Raw genomic sequence first — 16,602 nt, 5'->3', positions numbered from 1 at the left:
ATGCGCGAGTACAAGGTGGTGGTCCTGGGCAGCGGCGGCGTGGGCAAGTCGGCGCTCACCGTGCAGTTCGTCACCGGCACCTTCATCGAGAAGTACGACCCGACCATCGAGGACTTCTACCGCAAGGAGATCGAGGTGGACTCGTCGCCCTCGGTGCTGGAGATCCTGGACACGGCGGGCACCGAGCAGTTCGCCTCCATGCGCGACCTCTACATCCGCAACGGCCAGGGGTTCATCCTGGTCTACAGCCTGGTCAACCAGCAGAGCTTCCAGGACATCAAGCCCATGAGGGACCAGATCATCCGGGTGAAGAGGTGAGGGGGTGTGGGGGGGCGTGTGTGCGCGTGTGTGTGTGTGTGTGTGTGTGTGTGTGTGTGTGTGTGTGTGTGTGTGTGTGTGTGTGTGTGTGTGTGTGTGTGTGTGTCTTGTAAAAAGCACAAAATTGTCGGTATCAAAATGTACCAAAAGTAAAACTACTCAAATGTTTGAAAATAGCAGATCTACATCGGCTATTTTCAAATAGCCGATGTATAAAATAGGGCTAAAGTGGTCAATGTATGTTTTATAATATAATAATTGATAATTGCAAAGTAACTAGTAACTAAAGTTTTCAAATAATTAGTGCAGTAAAAATACAACATTTGCCTCTGAGATGTAGTGGAGGAGTAAAAGTACTGCAAATTGGAAATACTCCAGTAAAGTAAAATTACCTCGAAATTGTACTTAAGTACATTACTTGCGCGCGCACGTGTGTGTGTGTGTGTGTGTGTGTGTGTGTGTGTGTGCGTGCGTTTGTGTGTGTGCACACGCGCGCGCGCGCACATGTGTGTGCGTATGCGTGTGCATGTGTGTGTGTGTGTGTGTGTGTGTGTGTGTGTGTGTGTGTGTGTGTGTGTGTGTGTGTGCGCACGTGCGTGAAATTATGAACCTCATGTGTGACTGTCTTTCAAAACTGTCACGCAAGTCTCTGATGTGACAGATTTATTCTGTGACAGCAATGTAGTCAAAACAGTGTTGGAATGTGTCCCGGGTCTTCTCCGAGTTCAATTAACACTGCAGTCAAGTGTTCATTGATTTACTCTCACAGCAGTTTACACCTAGAAACTAGAAAGGAGTGCAGACCCCCCCCCCCCCCCCCCCCCGCCAGGCCGGGTTGCTATACCCAGGGCCCACGCAATTTAGAAGGCAGTCATAGCCGATTGGAACGGAATCTGCAACATCTGACTGATACATCTTGCTCACATGACTCCAGAGATAATGTGTACCGATTTGTGTGAGTTTTGTGAGGGAGTAGTGTCAACAACAGTGGTGGTGGAAGTACTCAATTGCTTTACTTAAGTAAAAGTATCAATTCTGCAATGTAGACATACTCTGTTATAAGTAAAAGTCCAGAATTGCAAATTTACTTGAGTAAAAGTACAAGTAAAAGTTTGGCATCAAAATGCACTTAAAGTACCAAAAATAAAGGTACTCATTATGCAGAATGTCCCATTTCAAGTTTTCAAATGTATAACAAATCTTTTGAAAATAGCCGATCTACAAGCCCACAATGCGTCGCGTCGCGGCGCATTGTGAGCTTGTAGATCGGCTATTTTCGAATGGCCGAAATGTATACAGAGCTGAAGTGGTTAATGTATGTTTTGTAATGTAATGTTTTGACAGACAGATGGAATAGCGGGAGCCTTCGGCTGTTCCGGCCCAGGATAATTAACGCTGCACATTTTGCAGTGAAGTGTTCATTGATTTACATTCAGAGAGCAGTTACACCTCAAATAATCTCACAGACAGAGCTGGAAGACATTTTGCTCACAGCGTCTCTCTCTGTCACTCTGTCTCTCTTTTATGTTCCTTTGTCTTTCTTCCCCTCTCCCCTCCTCTCCAGTGCTGGAAAGTAACTAAGTACATTTACTCAAGTACTGTACTTAAGTAACATTTTGAGGTATTTTTTACTTTACTGGAGTATTTAAAATTTTCAGTACTTTTACTTCTACTCCACTACTTCTCAGAGGCAAATATTGTACTTTTACTCCACCACAATTATTTGAAAACTTTAGTTAGGCTACTAGTTACTTTGCAGATATCAATTATTACATTATAAAACATACATTAACCACTTTAGCCCTATTTTACACCTAGGCTACTTGAAAATAGCAGATCTACAAGCTCACAATGTGTCGCGTCGCAACGCGTTGTGTGTTTGTGGATCTGCTATTTTCAAACGTTTTAGTACTTTTACTTTTGGTAGTACATTTTGATGCCATACGTTTGTACTTTTACTCAAGTAAAATGTTTAACACAGGCATTTTACTTGTAACAGAGTATTTTTATACTGTGTTATTGCAACTTTTACTTAAGTAAAATATCGGAGTACTTATTCCACCACTGATTAACGCTGCACATTTTGCAGTGAAGTGTTCATTGACTTACATTCGGAGCAGTTACACCTCAAATAATCTCACAGACAGAGATGGAAGACATCTCTGTCTTGCTCAGCGTCTCTCTCTCTGTCACTCTGCCTCTCTCTTTATGTTCCTTTGTCTTTCTTCCCCTCTCCCCTCCTCCCTCTCTCTCTCTCTCTCTCTCTCTCTCTCTCTCTCTCTCTCTCTCTCTCTCTCTCTCTCTCTCTCTCTCTCTCTCTCTCTCTCTCTCTCTCTCTCTCATATTCATTCATTTACTCAAGTACTGTACTTAAGCACAATTTTGAGGTATTTTTACTTTACTGGAGTATTTCCAGTTTTCAGTACTTTCACTTCTACTCCACTACATCTCAGAGGCAAATATTATACTTACTCCACTACAATTATTTGAAAACTTTAGTTACTAGTTACTTTGTAGATTTTGATTATTATTTCAGAACATACACCACTCCAACCCTATATATTTCGGCCATTTGAAAATAGCAGATCTACAAGCTCACAATGCGTTACAATGCGACGCATTGTGAGCTTGTAGATCGGCTATTTTTAAAAGATTGTTATACATTTGAAAACTTGAAATGGGACATTCTGCATAATGAGTAATTTCTACTTTTGGTACTTTAAGTACATTTTGATCCCAATACTTTTGTACTTTTACTCAAGTCAATTTTGAATTACTTGTAACAGAGTATTTCTATATCGTAGTATTGATACTTTTACTTAAGTAAAACATGTGAGTACTTTTTCCACCACTGCTCCTTGGGTAGAAGATGGCTGTGTTATGTGTGCTGCTCATCTGTTGTGAATCAGAGTCCAGCTGTGTGTCTCTCACCTGTCACTCATCAACCCGCTGACCCCTCCCTCCTCCCTGGGTTTGATGTCCCCCCCCCCCGCTTTGATCACATGATCATTCCATTACTCAACGCCATACACACTGAATCCCCCCCCCCCCCCCTCTCTCTCTCTCTCTCTCTCTCAGTGAGTGTCACTCCTCTAGTACAGTGGTTATCAAATATTTTCATGTCGTGGGTTGCCAGATCTGCTTATTATAATTTCCCCGCAAGATTTTATTTGAAAATAGCCGATCTACAAGCTCACAACGCGTCGCTGTGAGCTTGTAGATCTGCTATTTTCAAATAGCCGATGTATATGTTAAAGCGCTCATGTGGCATAGTCGCTTCTTTTGGGCTATAGTTTTCCTAGACCTGGTTGCTTGTTTCTCTCACAGAATCTGGCAACACTGGTCAAGGACCCCTAAATTAATATGATGAGTTTATGCTATAGTACTATTAGCTCATTTGGCTGGGGACCCCGTGGAACCCCCTTGAAGTTGCTCTATAGTAGTAGCAGTAGTAGTAGTAGTAGTAGTATTCAAGGTGGTTTTCAGTCTATAACAGTTAAACGACTAATATTTTCACTGGAATACAGCTGTCACCCTCATGCAGAAACCCCTGTCGAATGACCTTCAGCTCCTTGTTCTGCTATAACGGTCACACACAGAGCAGACACTTTGTAAAAAGCAGATATGTTCGTTCCTTTTTTTAATATTAGTTTAAAAACATTGTAAAATTGTGAAAATAGCCGATCTACAAGCTCACTTTCAAAAACTTTTTTTTTTTTAAAGTAATTTTGCTACTTTAGTGTGACACTAGTATGATGAAGTAGGGCATTAATTTACGGGGGGGGGGGGACATGGAGAAAATATGGAGATATGGAGATATGAGGTTTCTGCCTGACAACAACGATATGTATTATGTCTTGATTGATAGAACATTTCACACAGCAAGTGTAACTCAATGTACTTCACAGCGCATTGAGTTACACTTTCTGTGTTAACCCATTTAGATGGGGAAAGAATCTTTTGATTTCTTTGGCTATTCAAAAATAGCAGATATACAAGCTCATAGTGCGTCACCGAGTGCCGCGCTATGAGTTTGTAGATCTACTATTTTTTTTTTATCGTGAAAATCTATGCAAATGTTTGAATATATGTATTTTTAAAGCGAACATTTGTAACTCAAATCTTCGCTTGTCTTCTAAACTCTAACGTTTTTTTTTGAAAAATGTATGTTTCTATATCAGTGGTTCTCAAACTTTTTCATGTCAAGGACCCCCACAATTATATGTATTTGGGCCGCGGATCCACATCTCAAAATATTTAGCTCCAGGGACCCCCATGAAGCAAAGATTTGAGTTAAAAATGTTTGCTTAAAAAATATATATATTCAAAGATTTGCATAAATGTTCATGTTTTTTTCAACAACAAAAAAATATATACAAGCTCATAGCGTGGCACTCGGTCGCGCGATGAGCTTGTAGATCTGCTATTTTTGAAAAGCCAAAGTAAATAATGGTTAAAGTGGTTACACATGATGCATTCCCGGTTTTAATGGGTTAAATATGCTGTATAAAGTTTGACTCATTGATAGATTGATTGTAAATGATCAGTTTGTGAGAAGAGCGGGGGGGGCTTCAACATGAAATCGAATTATAAATACACACATACTCACGCAGATTGCTATTTCTACACTTTCTGGACTGCCGATTGATTTCCACTGGGTTACATTCCCTCTCAAACCGCTAACGCAGTGGTTCCAAGCGTTTTAGCTCGAGACCCAATAGAGAAATTTGATGGCTTCCCGGGACCTAAACTATAGTGAAAATCGCCGATATGCTATTTTCTTTAAAAAGTACATTATTGTTTCTTTGATTATATATATATATATTTTTTAATTATGAAATCCTCTTGAATAATGTTTTAAATGTATTTTACATTTCAGATTTGTTTACTTGTGATCCATAAAAAAAGGGTCTGCGACCCAAACATGTTTGGGAACCAATGCCCTAACGCGTAAACCTAGCCTAACCCAGCCGTGATTGTAATTGTAACCCTAACCGGGTCTAAACCTGAGTCCTAACTGCCAAACATGTCCTTGAAAAGGGAAGCCTGCACACATTTAAAGTGTGAGTGTAAAAATTGACCTGGATCTACAGGTCCATTAACACTCAGCAAATATCTTAGAGAGTGCGCGTGGGCACACGCACACGCACGCGCACACGCACACGCACACACACACACACACACACACACACACACACACACACACACACACACACACACACAGAAGTTTGTATTACTATACCTGTGAAGACATCAAAATGTTAGGACGATGCTGAAAATAGCCAAAACATCAATAGCCGATCTACAAGCTCACAACGCGTCACACTGCAACACGTTGTGAGCTTGTAGATCGGCTATCTTTCAGTGTGTGACGACACACACACACGCGCACACACACGCACACGCACACACACACACACACACACACGCACACTGACACCGACTCGCACACACATCACACACCGTCAGCGTGTCCGTCCTTAATGAAAAAAAAAAAGAGGGAAAAAAAAGGCCCCCAAGCTTCTGGTCTCCATTAGCGGGTCAGCCAGCCTCCCTCCCAGCGGTGTTGCTGAGCCAGCAAAGCGTCAACAAAAAAGAAAAAAGAAAAAGAAAGCCCCACGCTGAGCTAACGGTAACTTTGTGCCCACTCACCACAACTTAATGGGATTGTGCTGGCCTAGTCGGCCAAGAACACATCAGGCCTCCATTAGCTATAGTCATATAAAAAAAAGCCCTAATTCCATGTCGGACCCCTCCCCTGGCAAGCAGCAGCGGGCGGGCCTGGGAAATGTGAGATCGTATATACGTTAGTTATGGTGGCGCAGGGCGCACGGACGAGCCCCCACATATCACCTTTACTGCATTGGAAGCTGTGCTTTACAAACTCTTTTCCACGCCTAAGGCACAGCAGTGTCACAATCTACAAGACACCACACGTATTCTTAGTGAAAACAGCATGTAGCGTAGCAGGTGGCAGTGGCTCAGGAAGTGGAGCAGCTGCTCGGGGAACAGGGAAGGTTCCCAGTTCGATCCCAGGCTCCCCCAGAGTTAGTGTCAAAGTGCCCTTGAGCAAGACACTGACTCAGGGCTCTATCTATCTTACCCCATATGCCTAAACTGCCATTTTGTACAATTTTAAAATAGTGGAAATAGACAATCTACATCGACACGTTGTGAGCTTGTATATTTGGCCCATACGAGTGCCAGATTGAAAGTCGTTGAAATATATAGAGTATTGGAAAATGAGTGCTGATATAACGTATAACGTACATTATAGTGCAGTAATAATGTGTGGTTGTCTCAAATCACTCGGCGCACGTTTGAGAACCACTGCTCACAAATAAAGCAATATTTGGAAAAAGGTTTGAGGTGTATGCAAACTATGTGTCTAATGTTGACAATGACATATAATAACAAATATTGTCCTTTAAAGGTGCTGGAAGTGATATTTTTTCTTTTTTAATATTTCATATTTTGTATTTTTTTAAACACAAATATTCTCTTAAGGGGGTCCCTGGCACAAAGCATTTTAAGATGGGGGTCCGCAGCCAAATACATATCATTTGGGGGGTCCACGAAAAAGTTAGAGAACTACTGATTTAGAAGGCATTTGTAGAATCAGCCTCAGGTCCATTTTCTTTTCTTTTTTTCCTTTCAGGGAAAAAAAATAGATGGCTATTTTTTCTCTTATACGTATATTTGACAATTTGACCAATGTTTGACCAGTATAGTATTTGTTTATTACTTTTAATGCAGTAGTGGTCTATTTTCTTCTTCTTTCTTTTTTCTTAGGTATTGAAAGGGTCTTAAAAGTTCTTAAATTGTCACTTCACTGTCTGAATTATCTGGAGACCCCCCAAAAGCATGTGGGGACCCCCCTATGGGTCCCAGGGGTGTAAAGTACAGTAACTAAGTACATTTACTCAAGTACTGTACTTAAATACAATTTTTTCCAAATTTCTGTACTTTTTCTTCTACTCCACTACATCCCAGAGGCAAATATTGTCCTTTTACTTCACTACAATTATTTGAAAATGTAGCTACTAGTTACTTTGTAGATTTGGATTATTATTACAAAACATAGGCTACATTTAACACTTCAGCCCTATATACATTTGGGCCATTTGAAAATAGCTACACAATGAGTACTTTCTACTTTTGGTACTTTAAGTACATTTTTAAACCAATACTTTAGCACTTTTACTCAAGACAATGTTGTATTCCAGACTTTTACTTGTAACAGAGTATTTCTACATTGCAGTATCGATACTTTTTCTTAGTAAAAAATGTTAGTACTTTTTTCAACACTGGTGCGTCCCGAGCCACATGTTGAAAATCACCCAACAAAGTAAGAAGAGAAAGTGGTGATTGTACAAAAAAAATCACCACTTTCACAAAGTGGTGATTGAACAAAAAAAAAACTTTTATGGAGGTGGTATTATTTCATTTATGTCATGTGCTCTGTCATCGGTTGAGAGCACGTTGTCAGTGGTTCAGGCTGTTCAGCCGGGCTCTCTGCCAAGCTGAAATGTAAAGCTCTGCTCCTCTTCAGAAAGACTGCCGCTGGCTACGTGTTCAACAGAAAAAGCAGACACAAAAGTAGTGGGAACGCCATCTGTGAAACTTCGGATGTTGCGCGGTCGCAAAGTTTGTTTTGTCAGTGGGAAGCTCAAGCTATACCTGCCAGGGTGGAAAAAGTAAATTTTACTTATGTGAAAGTATCAATATACTGCAATGTAGAAGTACTCTGTTACAAATAAAAGTCTGGAATTAAAAATTGACTTGAGTAAAAGTACAAAAGTATTGGTATCAAAATGTACTTAAAGTACTAAAAGTAAAAGCACTAAAATGTTTGAAAATAACAAGCTCACAACGCGTAACATCGCGACACGTTGTGAGCTTGTAGATCGGCTATTTTCAAATAGCCTATCGGTATAAAACAGGGCTAAGATGGTTAATGTATGTTTTATAATGTACTGTAATCATTTATATCTGCAAAGTAACTAGTAACTAAAATTTTCAAATAATTGTAGTGGAGTAAAAGAACAATATTTGCCTCTGAGATGTAGTGGAGTAGAAGTACTTGAGTAAATGTACTTAGTTACTTTACACCACTGGAAGCTACCTGCTTGCCTGAACTTCAAGCTCCATCAACTTGCGGTCGGAGTTGCCATGTCCGCTCATTATTATAAGCGACTTTGGGCTTGTTTTATTCTGTAAAGTTACTTGTAAATATTGGTAAGTGCGGTAGAGTGAAGTTGCTTATTCGCTCTTCCTTCCTAATGTTGTAACCCAATCAGAATGAGGCCGATTCTATATCTAATATGCCTTCTATATCCTATATCCTGTTTTTTGAAAAACATACGTTACTTATGCATGAAACATTTTCATGTCAAGGACCCCCAAATTAATTAAGTGCTGACAAGTCGCTTCTTTTGGGCTTGTTTTTGTAGGCCTGGCCACTTGTTTCCCTTGTAAAATATGCCGACACCGCTTGCGGTCAAGCTCACATCGAGTAACCAAATAAACCCGGTGTCGATGAGCTGTTTCTTGAACACAAACATCTGGGGCGTAGTCCTCCTCATAATCTAATGATCTCCTTGCTTGGATGTCAAAAGTGTGATGGTTTTATCGAGCGCGTTCAAAGCACTCCATGTCCAGACGGCCTTTCACGGTGCACTGATGCTGTGTCTAATAACAGGGAGGTCTGCTCTGTACGGCCCGCTGACTACGGGAACAGGGTGGGGACTTTAAAAAACTACGTATCCCAGGGGGCTCTTGGATGGAGGGGCTGTAGCTGCAAAAACAATTGCTTGACCTGGGGGCGTTGTTTAGCGTTTGAAGGGAAAACGGAATGGAGGGAGAGGGATGTTAAACACACTTGGGTTATAGTCAGCGGTGTAAAGTAACTAAGTATAATTACTCAAGTAGTGTTGATTTCAATTTTGAGGATTTTTACTTTACTGGAGTATATCCATTTTTCTATACTTTTACTTCTACTCCACTACGTCTCAGAGGCAAATATTGTACTTTTACTCCACTACAATTATTTGAAAACTTTAGTTACTAGTTACTTTGTAGATTTAGATTATTATTGCAAAACATACATCAACCACTTCAGCCCTATTTAAACGTTGGCTATTTGAAAATAGCCGATCTACAAGCTCACAACGCATCGTGATGCGACACATTGTGAGCTTGTAGATCTGCTATTTTCGGGACATTCTGCATGACGAGTTTTACTTTTGCTACTTTAAGTACATCTTGACACCAATACTTTTGTACTTTTACTCAAGTAAATTTTGAATTCCGGACTTTTACTTGTAACACAGTATTTCTACAGTGCAGTATTGATACTTTTACTTAGGTAAAACATGTGAGTACTTCTTCCACCACTGGTTATAGTGCAAGGAAAGTGCTTCACTCAAGTGAGTTGCATAGAATGGGCTAATAATGAAGCTGATAAGGGACAAACTTTGTTTCTTAGTTTTTGGGAATCAATCACATCTTATCTTTTTCTGGGCAACTCTCATTTTTCTCAGAAATAAGTGACGCCTGGTCGGGCGTCCCTTATTTGAATTTCAGGTGGTTGGCAACCCAAGCTACGTTAAAATGATACAGTATGTGCTCGGGACTGACTACCCCAGTGTCAACTTCTCAAGTACACTACTCCGTTGGTTCTCAAACTGGGTGTCGGGACCCCCGAGGGGTCCCAAAATGATTTTGGTGCGGTCCCCAGATTAGCTTAATGTGCAACATAGTTTTTTCGCTCAACAGTAAACAAACCAACACACAGTATAAGTGTATGCAGAGTATCTGCACATGTCTAAAGTGACAATTTAAGGACTTTTAAGACACCAAATTAATACCTTGGGTCCCAGCTGAAACGGGTTTGGAACCAATGAATTGACCATTTGCCAGCATCTTTAATTTCAATTAAAGGACGGCTTCAGCCATTTTCGTCTGTGTCTCAGAGGAGGGCTGTGGACAGTTCAGAAACCCGCCTACCAGTGACATCATCAATGGGGAATCTAAGCTAACAGGAACTGCACGCTTTCTATTCCTGGAAAGTTAGAATGCTATAATAGAAGCCATTGTTCTCACATTAATATATATATATATATACACACACACACACACACACACACACACACACACACACACACACACACACACACACACACACACACACATTAGGTTTATTAGATATATATATATATATATGGTAAGCAGCATTTAGCTTATGATAGCTTTGCTGTCTGGCAGAAATCTCTTATCTCCATACTCCATAACTCTACTCCATAACTTTTTTGTAAATTAACTTGATCATGCTATTGTTTTGAGGACAGAGATTTGGTGGCTTATAGTATGATATAATGAAATAAAAAGACCTAAAAAAGAATAATAATAATCTGCATGGCGGTACTTTCTTGGCCAACTGGCTGCGTTCACTAGAAATGTGGTGTTGATTGGTCCAGGGGTTTGAGAGATTAGCCCTGGACAATCACACAAACACAAAGACAGAGCAGACCCATTTGTAGACGGCTCACCTCCTACAGAGACTTGCCATGATTATTGTTTTTATTAATTTTTTTTAAACACGACCTGGCCAAAAGGGGGCACTTTGTTTGGCTTTGGCAACTCTCCTGTTGCCTATTTATAATAAACGCCCCCTCTAACTGGGAGGCTTGGGGTTGTTGAGAGTACCGGAGGAGGCCACCTCCGGCTTGTAGAAGTTCTCGATCTGGTCCTTGTACATCGTCATGACCACCGACCTCCTCAGCTTCATGGTTGGACCCAGCTCTCCCCCGACGATGGAGAAGTCGTGTTCCAGGACGAGCCACTTCTGGACGCGGTGGGCGTTGGAGGTGGCGCTCTTGTTTACCCGGGCGAATCCCTCCTCGATGGCGGCGTGGACGGCGCCGTCCCGGCCGCCGGCGAGCTCGGAGACGCGAGTGGACTTGCTGCCCAGTTTCTTGCACAGCTCCGCAGCCTCGGGCGTCAACTCGTCCTCCGGGGCGCCCGTCTCCTCGTTGACCTGGCACTTGACGGTGAGCAGCATGGACAGGAACTTGCGGTTGTCGCCGACCAGCATGGCGTTGCTGATGAGCGGCACGGCCTTCTTCATGGCGTCCTCGATGGGAACGGGAGGGATGTTCTCTCCGCCCGCGGTGATGATCAGCTCCTTGATGCGTCCGGTGATGAAGAGGAACCCGTCCTCGTCGTGCTTGCCCAGGTCCCCGGAGTGCAGCCAGCCATCCGCGTCCAGGTCCTCCTCCGTCTTGTCGGGCATGTTGAGGTAGCCCATGAAGACGTGTCGGCCCCAGAAGCAGAGCTCACCGTTGCCGTCCTCGTCCGGGTTGTGGATCTTCGTCTTGCACCCGGACATCTCCTTCCCGCAGCTGCCGAGCCTGAAGGCGTCGGGGATGCAGATGTTGTGCGGTCCCGTGAGCTCGCTCATGCCGAACACGTCATATACAGGGATGTCCAGGCTGAGGAAGAACTCCTGGGTGCTTTTGGTGATGGGGGCGGCGCCCGTGTAGCACTTGCTGCACCGGTCCAGGCCCAGCGCCTTGCGCACCTTCTTGAACACCAGCTTCTTGGCAATGCTCTGAGCGATGAAGCGATTGAACGACGCGCGACGAGCCGCCTCTTCCGGGTTCATCTTGCTGAGGTTGCTGCGTAGCCCCACGCCCTTGGCCCAGGCGGCCACCTTCCTGCGAACGGTGGACGCCTGGGCGCCGGCCGACTTCATCCTCTCCTCCATCTTCTCCCAGACACGGGGGACGCCCATGAAGAACGTTGGACGCCTCTCCTTCAGCGTCTCGACCAGGGAGCCCCGGAGGGCATCTGGCTGCGCGAAGTACACGGCTGCCCCGATCTTCAGGGGGTTCCAGATGTCGATCATCTGGGCGGCAATGTGGCTGAGGGGGAGATAGCTGACCATGGACTCCTGGAAATCGGTGGCGTCCGGCAGATGCACGTAGCATTTCTGGGCAAAAGCCGACCACGTCAGGTTGTCGTGGCTGAGCATGACTCCCTTGGGCTGCCCCGTGGTACCTGAGGTGTAGATGAGCGTGCAGCACTGGTTGGGCTTCTGATCGGCGATGACGTCATTCAGCGAGTCATCTGGCTCGTCGCGTCCCAGCTCCATAAATTCCTCCCACGTGTAAAGATTAACATTTGGCCTATTTTCTTTTAGAGCGTCTTCTAGAGCGCCTTTGTACTGGATAATGGCTTTCAGGTGCGGCAGCTGGTCTTGGACCTGGAGGATCTTCTGAAGCTGTTCGTGGTTCTCCACCACGAGGACGTTGGCCTTGCAGTTGTCCGCCACGTACTGGCACGCCTCGGGAGAGTTGGTGGCGTAGATGCCCGCCGCAAACCCTCCCGCCATGATAGCGCCGATGTCGGAGATGACCCACTCAGGGGAGTTGAAGCCCAGGATGCCCACGCCATGGTACCGCTCCAGCCCGAGCTTGAGGAAGCCCTTGGCTGCCGTACGGCAGGCCATGTAGTAGTCCGTGTAGTTGTAGACCGCCCAGTGCTCGCCGTCCTTCCAGCCCAGGGCGGGGAAGTCGCCGAAGCGCTGCACGGCCGAGGTGAACATCTCGTGCACCGTGATCGGCGTTTCGGCGCCCACGCCAGACTCCTCCATTCTCAGCGTCACCTCTTCGCTGCCCTCGGACGTCCACAGACGCGGCTTCTCTTCTGCTGTCGGTGGATGCATGGAGGCTGGGCTGTGGACAGTCTGCGTGGGGGGGAAGGGGGCTAAGGCCTGTTCAGTAGATGGTTCTTCCATCGCCGCGGCTCACAGTCACGTTCAAATATAGAGCTCCTGGACTGCGTATTTGGCTATTTCCACCTACAGGGGATCTCCTCTGTCCTCTCTTTCTGTTGTGATCAGTGTGATCTCTCTCCTTTCTTGCTGTCGTGTCTTTCTGTTCTGTAATTGTCTCTTTCTTCTCTTTTCTCTTTCTCTGCTATTTTGCTCTACTCTTGTCTCACTCTAACTCTTCGTCTCACGTAAATACAATCTTTTTCAATCAAGTTTAAGTCAATGCTTATATAGCTCTATATTCTGACGTCACACACACAACACGAAGCGTTGCCTAACAATGCCAGTTTGTGCAGGTTTGCCGTTGTACGCACACAACTTCCTTAGTTAGACCTAATCTTCCTCCTCTCAGTCTGAAAAACATGGTTTACTTCATTTACAGTAGAAGACTTGAGTAACCCCAATGTGAACCTAATTTTATTTAGTGAAGAATCAGATTGCATCTGCTGCGACACATTGAAAACATTCAACTTTATCATCTTAATAAATGCACGGAATCTCTCTTTTTATTTGCACAGAATCTCTGTACCTCCTTACATCTCTGTAATCCGTGTATATCAAGAACCGTTCGATCGACTGACTTCAGATTCGGCACGCAGGCGACCCGAGGGAGTGCAGTGCCCGGCGTCAACTCGGTTCGGATAGGCGGTTGTCCAGAACCGCCAGGAAAGGCTCTGGCCGTGGCCCAAATGAGCCAATTGATTGCCCAGCCTAAGCTTGATTTGGCAAATTCCCCACACCTGTTGAATTCCCCACACCTGCCATTTGATTACTTAGTCAGTCCACTATTCACAGTCACTTTGCACTCTTCAGACATTCTCCACACATTCTCCACACACGTCTCCCACTGCGCAAGGACTTTCCAGAACCGCTGATCCCCCCCGATATGCCCATATATGGGCATACCCGTATATGGGGAAACTGGCAGAAAAAGACCTGCTCTCTACATAAACCTGTAAGGAAGACTCCTTAGACAGAGAAAGAAAATAGTTTGTATTTTATTTTAACATGCCCATAAAGTGTTCTGTGCTCAAAGTGAAAGGTGCACCTAGCGAGTCTTGTTCTGCCAGTTTTCCTTTGTGTTTTTGAGACCACCAGAAGGGCCCAACAGTTTGCCCTTGACCATACCCATATGTGGCCATATACTGATAACATCAAGGATCTCCATATATGGGCATAAAAAGTACAAGGACAGACCGATATAGAAATCTCCATAGATGTGCACAAAAGGGACACAGACAGACAGACAGTTACAACAGGTGCTCTGACAACGGGTATAAAGGGTATTGCATAACAGGGTAGGGCATGCGTTCCCTATTTGCATCGTTCCCAACTAGCAGATCTACAAGCTCACAACACCTCGCGCCGCGAGGCGTTTTGAGCTTGTAGATCCGCTACATGGTAAAAGCATGGTAGAAGTACAATTCACAATACAAGTTCCTCTAAACTGGATCGCTCATGAAAGCACTTGGCTTATTTAAAATGAGATCCCCGGAAAGTGGTTGCGCTCTAATGACGTAACGCGCACGTCACTTAACACCTAAACTACAGGTCACACAATTGATATGCATCTAGGCTCATTCCTATGTTAATCCTATGTTAATTCATGCTGGTGTGACAACCGGCGGTCGGCAGCCTTTGTAAACTTTGTTGAGGTGTGAATTTAAAGTTGTTTTAAATCTATGCATGCGCGTGCTCCTGTTCAAAACGGTTGTTGCACGGCTTGTTAGGCCGTCCCATGACCAATGCAACCCTGCTCTTTAGTAAACAGAATATAGTACATTTTCAGGTAGATGACAACATTTAAGCCAAGCAGGAGAGAGCACTGAAAATGCATTTACTGTTTAATAAAGAGCTGGAGAGACATGGAGACTCCTTTTACTGAACACTTTATAGCAATGAGTTCTATCAGAATATAGAGCTACTTAACAATTTTTTTAACCAAAGTAAATCACTTACCTACCTTTTATAAAGTTATATTGTGAGTTTACTTCTATATATTTTACCAAAATAAGATCAAATCAAACGATTTAAGTGAGTTTAGGAGTAGTAAAAAGTTGTGGAAAGTCTTGTCAGGCTGAAAAGGGCCTATATACTGTATGTGGGGAGTTGTGTCATGATCCAAGGCGAGTGTTGGTGCAAAGTTTCACGCCGATCAGTGCAGCGGTGTCGGAGTTTAGCTGTTCACAGACGGAATCATAGACAGACGGACAGACATACAGACTCACCGGACCGTCCGGCCTGGTGGAGATAATAACAATATAACTATGATGACCACATATTCACATACACTGCACTGGCCTTTTAGATATACTGTAGGTGGTTCTCAAAGTGAGGTCAGAGGACCCCCAGGAGTCCTCAAAGGGGTCCCCAGCTAAATTGGTTATACAGCATCAATATCAGTTTATCCCATTTGATATCAATTTGGGGGTCCTTGACATTTTTGAGAACCTCTGTTTTAAATGGCCTGGCATTCTAAAAGAATTGGGCTGCTTCGTTAAAGAAATGCCAAAGAACTTAGTGGTTTAATTGTCGAACCAATAAATAAATAAATGGCCCGGACTCCAAAGACATTCTCCATCTGCTCTTCATGTGTTCCTCTCCACAATATTTGTGGTTCATGGTCTCGTCTCTCCCTACGCAAACATCTCACCGCCCTACACACAGAAATACAATGGTTCTAATAAAGGATTCTTTAAAAGGCTATATGGTTCCACGAAGAACTATCACCAAGAAGAACCATTGTATTCAGTGAATAGTTCTTCATGTGCCATTAACACATTCCCTGCCAGAGTTTTCTACAACAGGCTATTCCCACTGCCAGCCATTTTGACCAGTCTGACTCTTTTTCATGGGCCCATAGAATATCTTGTGCTATGACTATGAACACATGGAATATCTCAAAAGAAAGCTTAAAACCTCTTCTTTCATCTGAAAAAAAAAGTGAGTTGATAGCATGTTCCGTCTTTTAGCTAGAGGTAGTTGAATACAGCTTGGTTTCACCAAATTCTGACCTTTTTCTTTAGATTCAGAGTTATGAGTGTTTTAGTGAAAGGACACACTTTAGAGGCATAAAAATGATTTCAGAAGTGTTTGATATTTATTTTGCGCCTTCATTGACATCAGTTATGTAAACAATACTTGTTTATAAAAAATAAAATAAAAACTGCTTTTGACTTTACATTTATCGCTCCATTTCCAAAGTGCAAGCTTATTTCGGCTCAATTCAAACAAAATTTTTTCACTGTATTTGTTTTTTTCAAAAATGTTTTCCTCAAAATAATAATAATAATTCCACGTTCAAAGTGCAACATCAATACATTCATCGAGAGCTTTCTTTTCCAAACTTTTTGCCCACACAAGTCAAAATCTCAAGCCACACCTGTATTCATAACAAATAGCAGATCAACAAGCTTTTACTAAGCTTGTAGATCAGCCTTTTTTTTCCT

At 43.3% G+C, this 16,602-nt stretch overlaps 2 protein-coding genes across 2 annotated transcripts in view; one reads left to right on the top strand and one right to left on the bottom strand.

Moving 5' to 3' along the window:
• LOC311040465 (ras-related protein Rap-2a-like) overlaps positions 1–16,602 on the top strand; it is a gene marked incomplete at both ends in the record, with an annotated part of 38,702 nt that continues 22,100 nt past the window's right edge. The window contains one exon of the mRNA XM_084050771.1: positions 1–314. Within this exon, the coding sequence (XP_083906897.1) occupies positions 1–314 (314 nt within the window). The remainder of the gene's footprint in view (positions 315–16,602) is intronic.
• Positions 10,994–13,117, bottom strand: LOC311040995 (long-chain-fatty-acid--CoA ligase ACSBG2-like; the record flags this gene model as incomplete). The annotated part of the gene is made up of 1 exon (XM_084051435.1): positions 10,994–13,117. One exon carries the CDS (start codon positions 13,115–13,117, stop codon positions 10,994–10,996), a length of 2,124 nt encoding a protein of 707 aa, XP_083907561.1.

This window comes from Gymnoscopelus microlampas (genome assembly GCF_963454915.1).
Source record: "Gymnoscopelus microlampas genome assembly, chromosome: 24".
NCBI classification, from domain to species: Eukaryota; Metazoa; Chordata; class Actinopteri; order Myctophiformes; family Myctophidae; genus Gymnoscopelus; species Gymnoscopelus microlampas.
This window is presented reverse-complemented; position numbering and strand designations above follow the sequence as displayed.